The 17,581-nt window shown below is 33.0% G+C and overlaps 1 protein-coding gene across 2 annotated transcripts in view; it reads right to left on the reverse strand.

Annotated features, from left to right (window-relative positions):
- Positions 1-16,325, reverse strand: part of LOC124409934 (potassium voltage-gated channel subfamily H member 7-like) — a 73,683-nt gene extending 57,358 nt beyond the window's left edge. For both annotated transcript variants that reach the window (XM_046887907.1, XM_046887906.1), the window contains exons 1-3: positions 16,058-16,325; positions 5,717-5,947; positions 867-1,025 (exon numbers count right to left, since the gene is read on the reverse strand). In XM_046887907.1, coding sequence (XP_046743863.1) covers positions 867-1,025; positions 5,717-5,947; positions 16,058-16,133 — 466 coding nt within the window. In that variant the 5' untranslated portion in view covers positions 16,134-16,325. The remainder of the gene's footprint in view (positions 1-866; positions 1,026-5,716; positions 5,948-16,057) is intronic.
- Positions 16,326-17,581: the final 1,256 nt, after the last annotated feature.

Raw genomic sequence — 17,581 nt, forward strand, 5'->3', positions numbered from 1 at the left:
ATTAGTACAACAAAAGTTAGTAGGTAGAACAGAAATCTATCTTAGCCCGGCTGCTTTCAGTTAGTCGGTTATTTTATTATGCATATGCTACAATACTGATGACGCTTTTCTATATTTTTTTCTTTTTTTTTCATCGTTTTTTACACCGAGAATGTGATTTTTTTTTCCCGTGATTATCTTACGGCCGAATTGTTCGTCGAATGCTACGGTGTGATGCGCATGCGCTAAGTTGTTTGCCAGGGTGACCAACCGCTGTGAAGCTAACCTCAAAAATTTTCACAGTTGTCGCTGGCCGTTGCGTTCAATAAGGACAGCTGAGAAATTTTTTTAGGTTACATACAACGCGGTGAAACGTTATCTGAGTTTATGACGGTTTGTCAGCCTGTTCTACAATTTTTACGCATGCGCGTTTAAGTTCACTCTGTAGGTAAACGAATGACCGTTGTTATAATGATTGGATTTTTTTCTCTCAATTTTTCTTTTCGGTTTTCTTTCCTGCTGTTTTGTTTGCAGTATTGTTAACGAACGTTAGATGTAAATAACGTGTGATAATTGAGGAAACAAAAGTACAAACTTGTAACGCAAATCATTGATTTGAAATTTGCAAAAAATGAAAGTAAAACGAATCATTGAAAAAAAAGAAATGATAAATTTTTATTTCTCAGTTTCTTCTGGCTCGATTTCAGATTTTTACTTTTTTGCTAAAAGTATGACAATATATTATAAATTGCACGTTGAAGAGAAGAATAAAAATAGGTATATTCGGAAGGAAAAGATTAATGAGAGGAAAAAACGACGACGACGACGACGACGACGATGATGATGATGATGATGATGATGATAATCATAATAATACGGGGACTCACATCGAGTAACGAGGCGATTGTTGGCGTGACTTGGCAGCGGAATGGCGGGTGGTTGAGACGGCTGAGCTGAGAGGTCCTCGAAGTTTATTATTTGCAGACAAATATCGTCTACCTCGCTCCTTATCAAGGCAATCACCTCGCTGCAGAGGAACTTTGTTCCTGTTGAATTTTACAAAAATTAATAACATAATACGTACATTCATTAATAGTAATAAACGATAATTATAATTATACATTGAGCGAAAATATTGCTTTATCATTGTAGAATTGAAATGGTAAGGGTGAATTAAAAAAAATATCAGCGTTGTAGTAATAATAATGAAAAAATTAATGTTTATACAATTACGGTAAGAGTATAAATTGAATTTTTTTCTCAGGATAAAAATGAAAAATGATAAATAAAAAAATTTTATCCTCCAATCGATCTCTGTCTACAACTATCTTCAATCTCGACGAAAAGACAACTTTTTGAAAGAGAAAAAAAACAAAAAAAAAAAAAAGAAAAAAAAAAGAATGTCTCAAAATATTTCTTCGTCTAGTTTTTGCTGTCACTTAAGCAGGCCACGCATAGATATGTGGAGGCGATCGTTTTATTTTTAAATTCCATTTTTCTTTCCTTTTATTCATTTATCTTTCGACAGCACTCGACCTCGACCTCCGGCTAAATGCGAGCCGCGAAACCTCGAAGAAAAAGGAAGGGTCGAATCGCTTAGAAATAAGCCGCGGCGATAAAGCTCGTGCAGCAGCTGCAAAAGTTCCGATATCAAGATTCCGATACGCGATTATGATAGCCAACCCGTGTTGGTGTATACCTATAGTTACAGTTTTCGCCACTATGCCTTACACAGCGTGTTATAATATCGCCATCGGACGTTGTTGTTATTGCTGTTTTTATTTTCTCCTCTCGGCTCTGACTGTATAATTATTCCACAATACTCAATCTTTGTACTTTCTTCTTTATTTTTCGTTATATACTTGACAATAGTTGAGCTCGAAATTGTTGAAACTTAACTTTTTGGCGTGTTTATTCGAAGGTTGAATGTAATTTCTTTTCTTTTTCTTCTCCACGCTTATAATTACAGCTGTAGTTTTATACTTTGTTAAATATTTCTGCAATCTTTTTTCCACTATAAAATCAAGGTATGCACGCATCTTTTTTTTTCCCCCCCTAATTTTCCTCTATAAACTCGAAATTACAGACAAAAACTTGGCGGTTAAATATTTATTATAGGTATAATTTTTCGAGGTTGTTTTTTGTTTTTTTCACAGAGAGAAGGAGAGAAAAGTAGAGAGAGAGAGAGAAGAACGGGAAAGAGGAGAAAATCAATCGAGTATTATTGATTATATATTTATTTATTTGTTCAAGCTTTACCGATCCGATTATTAATTATTAGTAGTCAAATATTTCACCAGAATTCAGATCACGTGACATCGATTATCTCTCAAAACAAAAAAAAAAAAACAAAAAAATCTTTACTTTCCGAAGTGGCGTCCCTTGCAAAGTTTTTCCACGTATTCAAAGATAGATCCTGGAAAAAGATGAGTCGTCGTTTGATTTTTCACTGTCTTTAACGTTTTTTCTTTTTTTTTTTTTTTACAATTTATATGGAAACCTATTTTCTTAAATTAAACGGTCGTATTAAATTATGATTATTTTCTGTGATTGAATAAAGCGTTTCTCAACCGAAGACTTATCGTTAGTGTTACAAGTGCGAGTTCTATTAACGGCGTTAATTGATATTCCGATTGATGTCGGCAATAGAAAAAAAAATTTTATTCACCGGTCTCCACAACTTGAGACAAAAAAAAAAAATAAAAAATAAAAAATTTGTTTAAAAATGAAAAATCAAATCAGGCGTAACCCTTCACGTAACGTCCTAGAACGCTATTTTTTTTCCCACAATATTTCTTTCAACCAAAACAAACTTTTCAGGGGTTGCCACGTTGGTAAAATGGAAAATTATTTTTTTCCGAAACAGCCTAACAAACATAAAAAATTTTCACCGGGTGAAAATTAGTCATTGAATTGATGAAACATGTTGGAAAAAAAAAAAAAGAGTAGAAGAAGAACAGAGAATAGATGAATAACGACAATTTGGATAGAACAACCATTCACAACTGTTTTTCCTTTTTTTTTTTTCTTTTCTTTTCTTTTAAATTCAAATCAAAATCCAATGGTTATAAGAATAAGAAGAAAAAGAGTGTAATAGGAGAGAGAAAAACCGACCAGCCTGCACGACTCAATTCGCCTCTAGTTTGTCCGTTCGATCGACCCGGTCCAACTATAAGTAAAGTGTCATAGTATGCAGAGTAGTGAAGGCGCCGTTTCTCTCTCCTCTCCTCTCCTCTCCTCTGTTCTCCTCTCCTCTCCACTGCTCTCCTCTCTGCACATCACTGGGGGCATTGTTCGTCGATGACGTAGCGAATGCCGCAGCGGGGTGGGGAGGGGTGGGTGGGGGGGGGGGGGGCGACGTTTCGCTGTGACGTCACAAGTTCGCACAGTGACCGAGCTTGCGCTAATCTTTGACAGATGAAAAGAATAAATAAATAAAAAATTAAAAAAAAAAACTTTGCTTGAGTTTTTACTTTGATATTATATCAATGATATGTGTTATGAATGTGATATTAGTCATTGCTTTTTTGTCTGTCTAATTACGTTAAATCTAATACGAGGTTAGATTGTAGACGCGGCATAATTATGGGTGGAATTTGTAAAATTATTAATTTATAATCCTGATCCGGTATGATTTTTTTTTTTTTTTTTTTTTTTTTATTTAGTAAAGATAAAATGTTTCAGAAAGAAACTTTAAACAAATTAGGGCTTAAAGGTATCGTATTTTTATTTCAAATTACATTTGCATATTTTTATTAATAATCTCGCGAATTCGCGTCATAGATTTCAAACGTGTTTCGAAAATTGTTGTTGAGAGCAATAATTCACCGAAGAGTAAATTCGCTTCGCAGACACTCGATTCGAATCTGTTACTACATTTGTTTATCTAACGGTAAATCAAAAATTCAACGATTCCAAACCGAAAGAAAAAGAAAAAGTATTTCGCAGCCAGTGCAAATTCGCCCATAAAAGAGAATTATATGTTTTCAAAGTGTAAAATGATCGTAATCAGGCGAATCAGTCGATAAATTTTCATTGTGAAAAAAAATTGAATTCGAAATAATTGCGGATATTTTCGATGAGAAGAAGAAAAAAAAAAATACAAGTAAATATTAATTAAAAATGTAATAATTTACTCGTAAATAATTTTCACATACACACCCGCAAAATTAATTAACTACAATATTCATATATAGTTAATAACATTCGCTTGCTATAAATAAACTGCATTAGGTACACCGTAGATAAGTTTGTTTTTTTTTTTTTTTTTTTTTTAATTTACAGTTGCGTGGTATTTGATATTGTTAGTAAAAAATAAAGAAAAATACCCGTCCGCACAATCGTATAATGACGGTTAATTTTGGCGAATCGAGGGTTTGGGCACTGCGAATTATACCTACGTACCTAGGTACCATCGTTGCCCAGATATATAGTATATTATTAGACTGACAATCAGGATAGGAACGCGGAGGCGACGTGTGTACCCGACTTAATCCGGACGTTGCAGAACTCGCAAAAAGATCCGAGCTCTTTGCTGAATGCATCCCCGCAACGGAGTGACGCGACGCATTGCGTAATTCCAACAAAATTACGTATTACGTGTGCAACAAAATTTTAGGCGTTGCATTTTTTTTTTTTATCTTCAGTTTCGTTTGTTGTGGTTTTTTTCACTTTTGTTTTTATACGGGATCTAAATTTTTAAATAGCATCTTATCTACAGTTTTCTCACGCGATATAAAATAATCTTTACTGTTTTATGAATATCATTTTTATCAACTATCTGTCAAATTATGTATTATTTTTATACACTGTACGAAGATCTCTTTGAGAAAAGAGGAGAAAAAAAACCAACGAAAGATAGAAAATATTAGAGTTATAAACAAAAGCTTGGATAATATGTATCGATACTTTGTTTAAAATTGTTAAATACTCAGTAGATATTCGGTCGGTTTCATTCTAATGATGGCTAAATTTTAATAGTTGAAGAACGATTTTCTATAAATTTATGAACTGGATTTTCATTTTTTTTTTCAGTGTGTAGGTCATGAATTCAATATTTCGACATTCGGTGATCACGATCAGTATCGTTGCGATGTTTGTGAAATTAAATATTCAACGATGTAGACATGATGACGATGAAAAAAAGCGTTTAAGTAAGTTTGTAATTATTTAGAAATTTTATCCATCACACTAGGTCCGTCATCTCAATTTTTCAAAATCTTTCATCAGATTTGTAATCGCGAATATCAAAATCTCTTTCATACAGTATTTCGTCTAAATTCAATAAAATTTGAATTTTGTCTTCCACATTGGGTCAGCCATCTTGAATTTTCAAAATTTAATATCAGAATCGTAATGACCACCCCTAAAAGCCATTCATACAGTTATTCGTCTAGGTTCAATCAAATTTGAAATTGAGTTATTCATATTTCATCCGCCATCTTGAATCTTTTAAATCTATTATCAGAATTGTAATCACCGGCCCCATAAACCCTTACACACAGTTTTTCTTCCGTATTTAATCAAATATTCAATTTTACCAACCACCCTAAATACGCCATCTTGAATTCCGGCACTCTGATATCAGATTCGTAATCATTAACCTCAAAAACGCCAAGGTAACTATATCCTAACGGAAGTTGACTTATAAAAACGACGCGTGACCCACAGGGTTAACCTCCTCGACACAGGTTCCCAACACTCTGGTAATTAAAAAGGAAAAATTAGAGACTCTGACCATCTTTCTTGTAGTAAAGTATTTCGAAGTGTTTCTCGACGCCGGCAGCCAAGGCGTCTCGGAGGGCGGCGACCGCGTGCGGTGACGTCATAGGTCCGTGAAGAAACTCGCAGACCGCCAGCCTCTGCATCACCTCCGCACGGGAGAATCCCGTCAGGCGACAAAAACCGTCCGAACAATAAATTATGTGGCATAATCCTTGGTGAGCGTTCGCCACGAGGAAACTGCGATCTGCAATCATTTAAAAAACCATCGTCATTTTCGGATTTTATCCTTAACGCCCTTTTCACCGCATCGTTTTCCTCAAAGCACCTTTCTCCTTATAAAAAATCATTTTGAGTTTCTCATACCACGTCATTCTTGACAAATTCATAAATGTATAAACAATATGTTGTATCTGAATTAATTGTATCATTAGTGCGTGTTGCGTGAAAAAAAAATCCAAAGAATAAAAAAGTATCGTGCGAGAAGAAAAAACGTTTTCTACTTTAATCACCGTTTTCTATATTTGATTGTACCAATTTTTCCTCTTTATTCTTCAATCTAATGTTTCATTCCCCCCCCCCCCTCTCTCTCTCTCTCTCTCTCTCTCTCTCTACAAAGAAAAAGAAACGAAAAATACTTAAGAAAACTTAACAAAAATACTGCATACCTCACATGGTGTGCATCTTATTAAACGATGGGGTATATTATATTCATAGATCGAATGACAAGCGATTGCAATGATTTCAAAGGACTTCAAGCAATTTCAAGGGATTTCATACAATTTAAGAAACTTCCAAAAATTACGTAACGCACTCGAAGAGGGGAGGGGGTCAACGAATTCGTTTATCAAATCGTCGTTACGTAACGCTATTTTTTTTTTGTTGAACAATAAATTTTATATCTTATCAATAATTAGCTTTGAATAAAAGGAAAAAAAAAAAAAAAAAAAAAAAAAAACCGGGTCACTAATGAAAAGTGTCATGTCACATTGAGGGAAGGGTGAGGGGGTTCAAATTTTCACGTTACGTAATTTTTGGAAGCTCCCTTAATGCGATATAACGTGAATTCAAAGTGATTTCAAATCATTTTAACTGATTTCAACTGATTGTAAGTTCAAGTGATTTCAGGTGACCATAAAGTGACTGCTTTTCAAAGTAGTTTACGATTTCATTAAGTGAATACACGTCCGATCTTATACGGTTTCAAAAAATTTTAAGCAATTTTAAGCGATTATAATTGATTTCAAGTGATTTCACACGATTTGAAGCGATTACAAGTGATTTTGAGTGATTTCAAAGTCATAGCTTTCGGAAGTGGTTTGCGGTTTCAACAACTGAATACATCCTCGATCTTCACGATTGATTAGTACACTAAAACATTTTTGAGTGATGTTACACCAATAAATGTCACCTCAATATAATCAAAGATCCCTTATACCTATTTTTTTGCTTCTTCTGTTAAGCAATAGTTTTTCGAGTTTACATATTAACTCTTCATTTCAGGCATATGATGACCATAACGTTCCCAGGACTTGTATTTTTTTCTCCGTTACTACAAGAGAAAATTGCCGTTGTTGCCTATTTAGTACCTCTCAGAATCTTCCAAAAAAAACCATTTCCCATATTGGTTCGCTATTTTGGTCATTTATTTCACAGCCATAAGTCATTAAACTTCGTCGGGGTCTCCACGAACCCCACGCACCTTCCGGTGTTACTGATTATGGTGTACAACGGGAATAAATATTATCTGTCGTACAGAACTAAAATGTAGGGTCGTTTCTTTTTTTTTTTGGTTTCAACTTAAATTAAACGGAGATGATATTAATGATGTAAAGTTGAGAATTTATAAATACTTAATAAGTTCGTTTCTCCCATTAAATGCAATTTTTCGTTGGTCGAAAAAAGTGATTTTCTAAGTCTATAAAAATTTCATTTATTCACGTCATGGATCATTTTGTTTGTATATATATTCGTCTTGGAAACTGTGTTGAGAAAGAATTATAATTATGCAAATGAATTGTTTATTTTTATTTTTTTTTTATAACTTCCATGGTGATCAAATTTTCAGATTTTTCCGACTTCTGGCATGAAATATTGTTCATTGAGAATTAGCAATGGATTTGAAACGTGCAACCCGTAAATCTTTACTACCAGGTGAATGAAAAATAAAATTTTCAGCATAAAACTTGTTTTCCTTCGTTTGCAGATAAAAATATTGCCATTACCAAAATGCGGTCTCGGAAAACCCACAGTTTTATTGGCTATACGAAAGACCCGACGTGACAGACGAAGGGCTAATTATCCAAGCCACATTTTTGTTGCTCGATAATTTACAAAAAAATTCTAAACGTAAAATAGGTAAAAGTGAGAGAGAAAAAAAAAGAAATCACTCGCTCGTTTTTTCTTCTTCTTTATTTCTTTCCTGTTCACCTCTGTACCAAGACTCGCTATTCAACCGAAGAAATCAAAAACCTCGAATAATTTCAAAATCTGTTCTCAAAAAATATCTTGAGAACATGTATTGTATATATATATATATATATATATATATATGTATACCATATACTACACAGGCACCGCGATAAAAATAAAAGTCGAAAAAACGAGCGAAAAAAAATAAAAAAACTAAAAAAAAGAGCAAAAATTCCTTACTAAACAGGGTCGATTAGGTTATGGTCAGGGGGTAAGGGAGAGGAAGGTAGGGTGCCGGCCTTGTCGCAGTTGTCATCTGTCGTGTGCGCGGGACGACAGTCCCTCTGATGCTAATTTTATCGAGTCTATATATAAACAAGCGCGAACCCGACCAACCAGCCGGCTTTCTGGCCCGTGACCTCCTTATTATCCCCAACGTTGCCCCAGCCCTGGACGCCCCCCCCCCACCCCCCTCCCAATCGGCAATTAATTTTCCATGTTCCGATCCGCGGCCCCACAGGGAGTTTGATTTTTCTCACGCGGTATTAATGTTAGGTATATCATGTATGTACTTGTGTTATATATATATATATATATATATATATACAATATATATATATAAGATGTATATACCACATGTTTATGTTTATACACAGGTCTCTTCGCTATAACTGTCACTCGTGTATACATATACGTATATGTAGTTCGTACAGATCTCATCAGATATTTTTTCACGAATTTAAAATTCAATCGGTGTTATCGTTATTATTGTTAATATTATTATTATTATTATTATTATTATTATTATTATTATTATTATTATGACTATTTTTTAACGATCAAGAATTTATAAAACAATTTCCCTCCCAGTGATTTTCCCTTTGGTTTTCTTTTTCTTGTTACTTAATTCTTCGTTTCGTCGACGATGGGGAAGTTTTTTTTTTTTTGATTTTTTCCTTTCGCACGATCGGATGCAGGGAATTTCTTCCGGGGGGGGGGGGGGGGAAGAAGAAAGGGGAGAAAAAAAGACAGAAACTAAAAACCAACCAGCACCACCGAGCGTTAATACTCGACGATTAATTCACCCGCACGGAAGAATCTCGAGTCTCAAGTTTGACCGATGTTGGCGTTAAGTGCGGCCAGGTTGAACAAAATGGGAGAAAAACAAAAATTAAAGTAGAATGGGTTGAAATCCGAAAGATTGAACATGGAAAAAAAAAAAAAAAAATTTGAAATAAAAAAAAAAAAAAACAGTTGTACGAAGCAAACGACCGAGATTGAAATTTTGAATCAATGTGGAAATAAGCAAGAAAAAATTTGATCAAAGGGTTAGAATACTGTATAAGTATTAAGTAATACATTATTATTTCTTGAAACGGGACGGGGTTGGTAATTATTTGTACATGTATGCGTGTATGCACGTGTGTACTATACGGGGAAGAAGAGGGTTGAGAACGAGTCGTGTAGTATTAAACCTTCCTGGAAAACAACGTGCATCTACAGAGTGGATACAAATTTTTGGGAAACAAATTCCATGATATTTCCAGTTTTTCCAGGACCTAAAACCTAGTTTTCACTGACATTTTCCAAACTCTAGGAAGTTACTAAAATCTAAATCGTTCAGCTGATTAACTATATATTATAGGAAAAATATATCGTACAAAAAAGTCGGTTTGAGCGAAGTTGTATTCTCGACGAAAGAAAGTAAGCTTATAGCCTGAAAAAAAAATTATTTCTAATTCCCATAATAGAAAAATGACTTTATCAGTTTTTTTCATGACCAAATTAAAAATCCTCTGACAATTTCACGTTTTTCGAGACCCCTTTTGAATCCCCTGACATTTCCAAGTTTTCCAGATTTTCCAGACGTGTGGCCACCCTGATCTATTCGACAGAGAGCTCGAGCTGCGAGTCTGAATTGTACATTTGGCCACAAACATTATTAGACGGTTAATTTTTACGACGAGTTAGCTACGTTAGCAATGCGAAATCAATCTGCAGATTTTCTTTCCCTGAACATGAGCTGTTGCTTGTTCGTATTTTTGTACTAGTTTCGACGGTTATAGGTTATGTTATGTGCACAACGATTGAGCCTGTTTCGCGGTCAGCCGGTGGTGGCGCTGCGGACTGATTTTGCATTGCCAACGTAACCGACGCGTCGATAAAATTAGCCTTCACAGAACCACTACGACCAACTGTACGTATGTATGTACAATAATATTCATCCGCTTTGTTTTCGGTCCAAAACATGATGCGAGTTTCAATTCTATACGAATTATGTGACAATAACTGGCGATGCAGCCAACGTGAGAAAACAATGAAATGAAACAATACTGGAAGGATCGGTTAGTTGCATGGTTAGAGAGAGAGAGAGAGAGAGAGAAAAGTTATTTCTCTCGCATCGGTACAGTCTTGCAAAAAGGCTCCTGTACACTCTTTTCGCGCGGATTTTCTGCTGTAAACCAGTGATATTAAATATTTGTTTAGACTCTCCGACGCGTGCGCAGTAAATAGTAGACAAAGAGAACACTTTCCTTCGATACTATCTCTCTCTCTCTCTCCAGAAGCCCCACCACCGCAGTGATCGTTCTAGTATTATTATATTTCAGTGTTCTTTTACATTGGCTGCACTGCCAATCATTGTCACACAATTCGTATAGAATCGAACTCGCATTTTTTTTTTAGAACCGAAAAAGAAGTTAGCCGGAAGCGAAAGGCAACTTTACGTATCCCGAGTTTTTATTTAATTCTTTCTTTTTCTGTCCTAAGTATCGTTAATTCGGCGCATCTGCGGTACGACATATGCGGTCTTGTATGTGCATACATATATACAATTGGTATGTGTATGTGTACGGTATTGTAGATAAAACCTTGCCGGAAATATTCCACTAATCCAATTTGTACTAACGTGTCCCTGCCCTGCCAAATGTATAACGCAATAAAATAAAAAGGGCGACAAGTGCGGAACTTTAACTTTTATCTTTTTTTTTTTTTTTTGTTTGGATAACGTTTGTTTTTTTCTCAAGGCTTGCGATATTATCATATATTCGCATTAATTTGATTCAAATAAATTATATCGTCGGTGATGTTTTTTTTTCCTCTCTCTTTAATATTCTCCACGTCATTCAATTGTTTCCTTTTTTTCTTTCTCGATATGATCAAATTTATTCTGCAAATTGATTCTTCCTTTTTTTTCCTCTCCCCCTCACACTCTATTTAGCCTTCTCCATCTGAATTCAGCCCTGGCTTTAATAAACCTCTTTATCAATCAATCAATCTCACTCTAACTATCTATCTATTCATCTCTCTTTCACTGTACAACAACACCTGCATTTTGTGTTTGCAATTTAATCCGAAGTGGTTTTTTTCGTTTTGTTTCGTTCTTTCTTTTTATTTTTTTTTTTTTTACGTAAAGCGCGCGTGATCCGCGATTGCGTGCAGAGCGAGTTAAAGGAGAAAAAAGAGGGGAAAGAGTAATATAAACGTTATGGAATATAATAATAATTAATGAAAAGTAAAGTATTGTTGGAAATTAATGAAATTAATAAGTATTTGCTGTACGTAGGTAAGTGTATGTAACATGTATATATGTATATATATATATATATACAATAAATATGTGGGTATACATATATGCGTATGCCTATATTAAAATCTCAAAAATTAACAAGCAAGAGTGGTTTATACATTATAAATACCTACATAATTCACATTACTACATATTTTGTTGTATATATATTCGTTTACAGCGATGCAGCGGTTCTGCAGCGGTTTTGCGGGCTGCTCGATAATGCGCATACACAGGTATATAACATATGAATACACCTTTATATATATACATATATGTATATATATATATATATATATATATACATATATGTATATATATATATATATATATAAGCCGAAGTCTAACACATTCCGTTGCATCGTATCTACCTATACTGTATATTATACATACATATATATATATATATATATACTCCACAAGGGGGTACAATAATGTCGAAGATTTAGGACATGCATCATACAATTCATCTATGTAAGTATGTATCTATGTGTGTATTGTATATGCAGACACACAATATATAATATATATGTTTAGTGGAGGTGTATGTAGCTACATTGTTATATATATAATTATATACGTATGTAAGCATTATTATAGATGGAAAGAGCCGCATTATATGTATAATACAGCAATATATGAAAGACGCGTCGCGGATTAGAAGCCTGCAATCTTTGACGCGTGCAGATCGTTATGACAGCGAATTATGGCTGTATGTGTATGCGAGTCTGTAATATTTTTCATACGTAAGTTGTGTATTATACACGTATGTATGTACATTATACCAACGTTTGAAACATTCCGCAATGCTGATGCTGATGATCGTTCGATTTTCATTGTACTTTTTTACACCTTATATTGTATATTATTATAATATGATGATTATGTATTTAAAAAACGAAAGTAAAAAAGTAACTACTGTCATGATTATTAGTATTTTTGTCGTTGTTATTATTGATGTAAACCTTTTTCCGTTTATCTTTATTATTGTTTCTGATGTCTCCTTTTTCTGAAGTCTATTGAAACTAATTTTTTGTCAAATTTTACATTCATATTTATTGTTAAAGACTTACAAAATAATGTTCTTGTGTGTAAAACTCATTGATTTCAATTTTTTCTACGAAGTTTTGCGATTTAAAGAAATATTTTTTATACTTTAAGTAAGTAAATTAACTTTAAGCTACTCGTATTAACGATTTTTGTAACATTACTTTTCTTTCGTTTTGACATTTTTCCCATTAAAAACTTTCCATTAATTTTTGTTTGTGCTAAAATATTGTTCATAATATTTATTTTAAGATTCTGTTTATGAAAAATTCGTATTTTCCTGATAAAGATATACAATGTTTGCAATAATAAAATATCGAGAAGATATTAGATGAAGGAAAATGCGATGTTCTGGATTTGCAGAAATTTTTCTTTCGATTTTGTTACTCAGTTTTGGAAGGTTATAATTTGTCAAGAGAACGTCAGGAGAAGAGTAAATTTCTAGACCGAAAGTCCATTGGAACGGTGATATTCAATATCGGCCCGAAACAAAACGCGAGTTCCATTCTAGACGAATTATGTGACAATGATTGGCGATGCAGCGGACGCGACGTGAGAGATTGGAAGTCATGTATAACTAATATTCATTAATGCTTAACCTTACGGCTAACTTGTTTTCGGCCCGAAACAAAATGCGAGTTCGATTCTATACGAATTGTGTGACAATGGCTGGTGATGCAGTTGACGTGAGAGATTTGGAGTCATATATAACTAATATTCATTAATGCTTAACCTTACGGCTAACTTGTTTTCGGCCCGAAACAAAATGCGAGTTCGATTCTATACAAATTGTGTGACAATGACTGGCGATGCAGTTGACGTGAGAGATTTGGAGTCATATATAACTAATATTCATTAATGCTTAACCTTATGGCTAACTTGTTTTTGGCCTGAAACAAAACGCGAGTTCGATTCTATAAGAATCGCGTGACGGTAACAGTACAAATCATATAGAATGGAAGTCGCATTTTATTTCGGACCGAAAACAAGTTAGCCGGCAGATTGAGACATTAACGAATGTTACTGTACAATAAATTCTTCTCGCTTATAAACTTTTTGCTTTTGTTTAAAATGATTGAAATTTTATATAATAAACCATACATTTTTCAAGTTAAAAAAATTTTCTTTAAATTTTGTTTATAAAAAAAAAAACTGAAATTCATTATTCGTTATTACAATTCCATAACTTCTAAACAAAGGCTAAAACCATTTTGAAAAGAGTATTAAAAGTTTTGGCTCGAGACACAGAATTTCACGTAAAAATATGAAACTTTAAAATAGATTATTTTTTTGTGAATCGACATTTTCAATTTATTGTGTTTACACCTATCTACGCCATAACTGCGGAAAAATCAGAAAGTTTATTCAAATGGGTAAGATAAATAGCAATAACTTTTTGGTATACATTTAGGCCTACAACCCTCCAATTTTGAAATAGGATCGTAGAAAAAAAAAAAAATGTCAAACCAAAAAAATCGAAATTCATTTTATATAAAAAAATCTATAACAACTAACAAAAATTTCTTGCGGTGGGTTAAATACCACAATAAAACAAAGGGGAAATACAAGATGGCGAAGGTCGATGGTGAACCCGTTCGAGTTGCCGTGGACTTTCCCCGTATAAACACCAATAGAGATCGAATAAAATTGAAATAGCGAAAAATCGAGAGAGAGGGAAAGATAGATACGGACGTCATAGTCGTCGCGATATGGTCGCGCGATTAATCGGGATTACATCAGCTCTGCGGATAGGTATATAGGTATACAGATAAATACAGTACGTATGTATATATGTGCATACATAACGCCGGTCACATACGACCATCTGTATAATAGGCGTTTATACATCATACCTAAACACACGTAAATGAGAACGGTGGATCATGTACGTATAATTTAACGATCGGAATTCGGTTGTGTGTGTGTGTGTGTTTAGTTTAAATTTTCTTGGTCACAATCCTTTTTTCAATCACTACATTATGTTTATTTTGACCTTTCAGTTTTGGCGAGAGATTTTTTCTATGATTGTTCTCTTTTTCAACGGTACTCGATTTTTTTTTTTGACTCGATTAGAATTTTCTACAATTTTCAAAGATTCTAAAAAATCCTGCGTCAGATTTCAAAATTTTCAAGCGTGGACCCTGAGTACTCCGATATTCTCTTTTTACTGTTTTCATGCTTTTTGCGGGAAAAAAACGTTAAAAACATTACAAGCGAAAGTCATTTTACTATGAATGGTTGCTGAAACATTTTTTCATTTCATTTAATTTTGGTCGACAGATACAATCGTTTTCAAAAATTGTAGAAAATTTAAATTGAGTCAAGAAAAAAACGGAGTATCTTTCAAAGTGAGAACAATCATAGAAAAAATCGCGCGTTAAATATGGAGGAAGTGACTCCTAGATTTCACTTCGAATGCCCCATATATATACCCATATAAGTCCGTAAGGTGTACACATAAATATTAATAAAAAATACTGTACATCAATAATTGGTAATGACATCTGAATTGTATTTTCCTACCTCTTTAAGGTTTCGCTTAAATTTTTTTTTCAGTATTTCACAAATTTTTCGACTCGCATCTTGAAAACAAAAGTTAAAAAACGAACTGCCCTAATGTGTATGCATATATCGTGAGAATAAAAAGAATGAATTGATTATATATGTATTGGGGGTTTTTGCAGAAAAAAATAATTAGCGATTTTCCACCGTGGCAACCCCTAAAAAGTTAATTTTATGTCAAATACATAGATTCTGTTAAAAGATACGGGTTTTACGTTATGTGGAAGATCGCGTTCAGTTGATTTTTCATTCTGACACATTTTTTTTTTTTTCAAATTCAAGAAGAATCGTAAATAATTTTTTTCTCATTGATTCCATCAATTCAAATATCAATTTACGTCACTAAGAAGACCCACACTTGTAATATTAAGTCTCCACTTGATGTTTAAGAAGTTTATTAAGTCTGACTATCTTATCATTATTAATTTAATCTTATAAAATAGTTAGTCTTTAATATGAACTTTTAGTTCAGGAGAATAAGATTCCCGGTTCATGTATTGTTGTTTTATGGATCGTGATCTTTGGGTTGAATAGAAATGTCAGGAAAGAAATAGTAATTGAAAATGCTACAACGTGAAAAGAGATGAGAAAAATTAAATGAACGCGATCTTCCACGTAACGTAGATCGCTCATCAATATCAATATTAAAATCTGAAATTTTTATGGTATTTCTTTTTCGTCATCTTGAACAATATTTTCAGTATACCATTAAAAAAAAAAAAAAATAGTCAATTTTTTTGATACAGTCTAATGTATATAGATATTTACCATGGGTGTCGAATTTCCTGATGATAGTTTCGATGATCGTTGTCCTAGGAGCGACGTGTCCTCGACGAACCGGCATCTCAGATGATATAATATTTCTCGACTACTTCCCAAACCAGATTAGCCAAAATTTTAAAATTTGGCGATATTTCATGGATTTTTAGATGAGAAGAGAATCGGAGGATAACGAAATATCGCCTTCACCCGCGCACCTTATATTTCCTTTCTCTTTTCTTTCCTTCTTTTGCACGTAAAACTTTTATTAAACTGCACACCGCGCACTTTTTTTTTCACTTTTTCTTTTTCTTTGTTACTTTACTTTCCTCGTTTCATAATTTATTACACAGACTGCACTTCGTGTGCAAGCAACGTTCAGCAATGAGAACATTTGTGTATTTGTATATATATATAATATATATGGTGTAATATTATGCAATTTTTGTTGTTTTAATTGTTGTTGTTGTTGTTGTTGTTGTTATTATTATTATTTATTACTAATGTATACAAATTTAATTTAACGGTAGAAAAGCACAGCACGAGTTGAGCGTATATAATATGTATATACATATTTATTATTTATATGTATATATATATATATGTATGCATATATATATACATATATAAATATTTATAAAAGAGAGAAAGAAAGGAAAAACATTATATAATTCATATATTATATGATATATGTATATATATTTGTAATAAACGATGAAGAAAATATGGCAGGAAAAGAAAATAGAGTGAAATTTTATTTATTTACTTATTCATCTTGTCTACAACTATTGTTACTTGTTTTTTTTTTTTTTGTTCTTGTCCTCCTTCACGTTTCTTCGAACGATTGACGAATCGAATGATATATCCTTACAGCTTCAATTATATAATATTTCGGTTTTCACCCTCAGAGTAATGTTTTATTTTATTATACATACATATATATATATATATGTATAAGTGATTTTTATGTATCAATTATTTGTTACGTACGTATTTCTTATTGTTACAATCATTGTCATTATGATTATCATACTAATTCGATCTCGGAAAAAATTCAGGCCGATTGTTTTTTTTTTTTTCTTTTTTTTTTTCTAACTCGTTCGTTTTCCCCTTTCGATTGCAGTTCTATAAGTTTATTATTGATTATCTTTCTCCCTTCCTACTTCTGTCTTTGTTATAACAATACTATATATATATATATATAGATAGTTGTTTTCTCAATTCTACAATATAAGGCCGTTTTATTGTTTATAAGCGCAGATGTTTCAAAATTTTTAGCAGTGTATATTATTATTATTATAACTATAAGTATTTCACTTCTAAACTATAATACGCTAATTATTCATACTAAATCGATATATTTTTTCTTCCTCTCCAAGCATCGATATTGGATTGTAGCGCATATTTATTTTTATTATTATTAGGTCAAATTTTTCTTATTCTTCTTCCTCTTTTTCTTCGTCTTTTTATTTTCGTCTCACCCCCTTTCAAACCATCAACGCTATTATATCCCGTTATTCGTTATTATTATTA

Source organism: Diprion similis, chromosome 8, assembly GCF_021155765.1.
Source record: "Diprion similis isolate iyDipSimi1 chromosome 8, iyDipSimi1.1, whole genome shotgun sequence".
Lineage (NCBI taxonomy): Eukaryota > Metazoa > Arthropoda > Insecta > Hymenoptera > Diprionidae > Diprion > Diprion similis.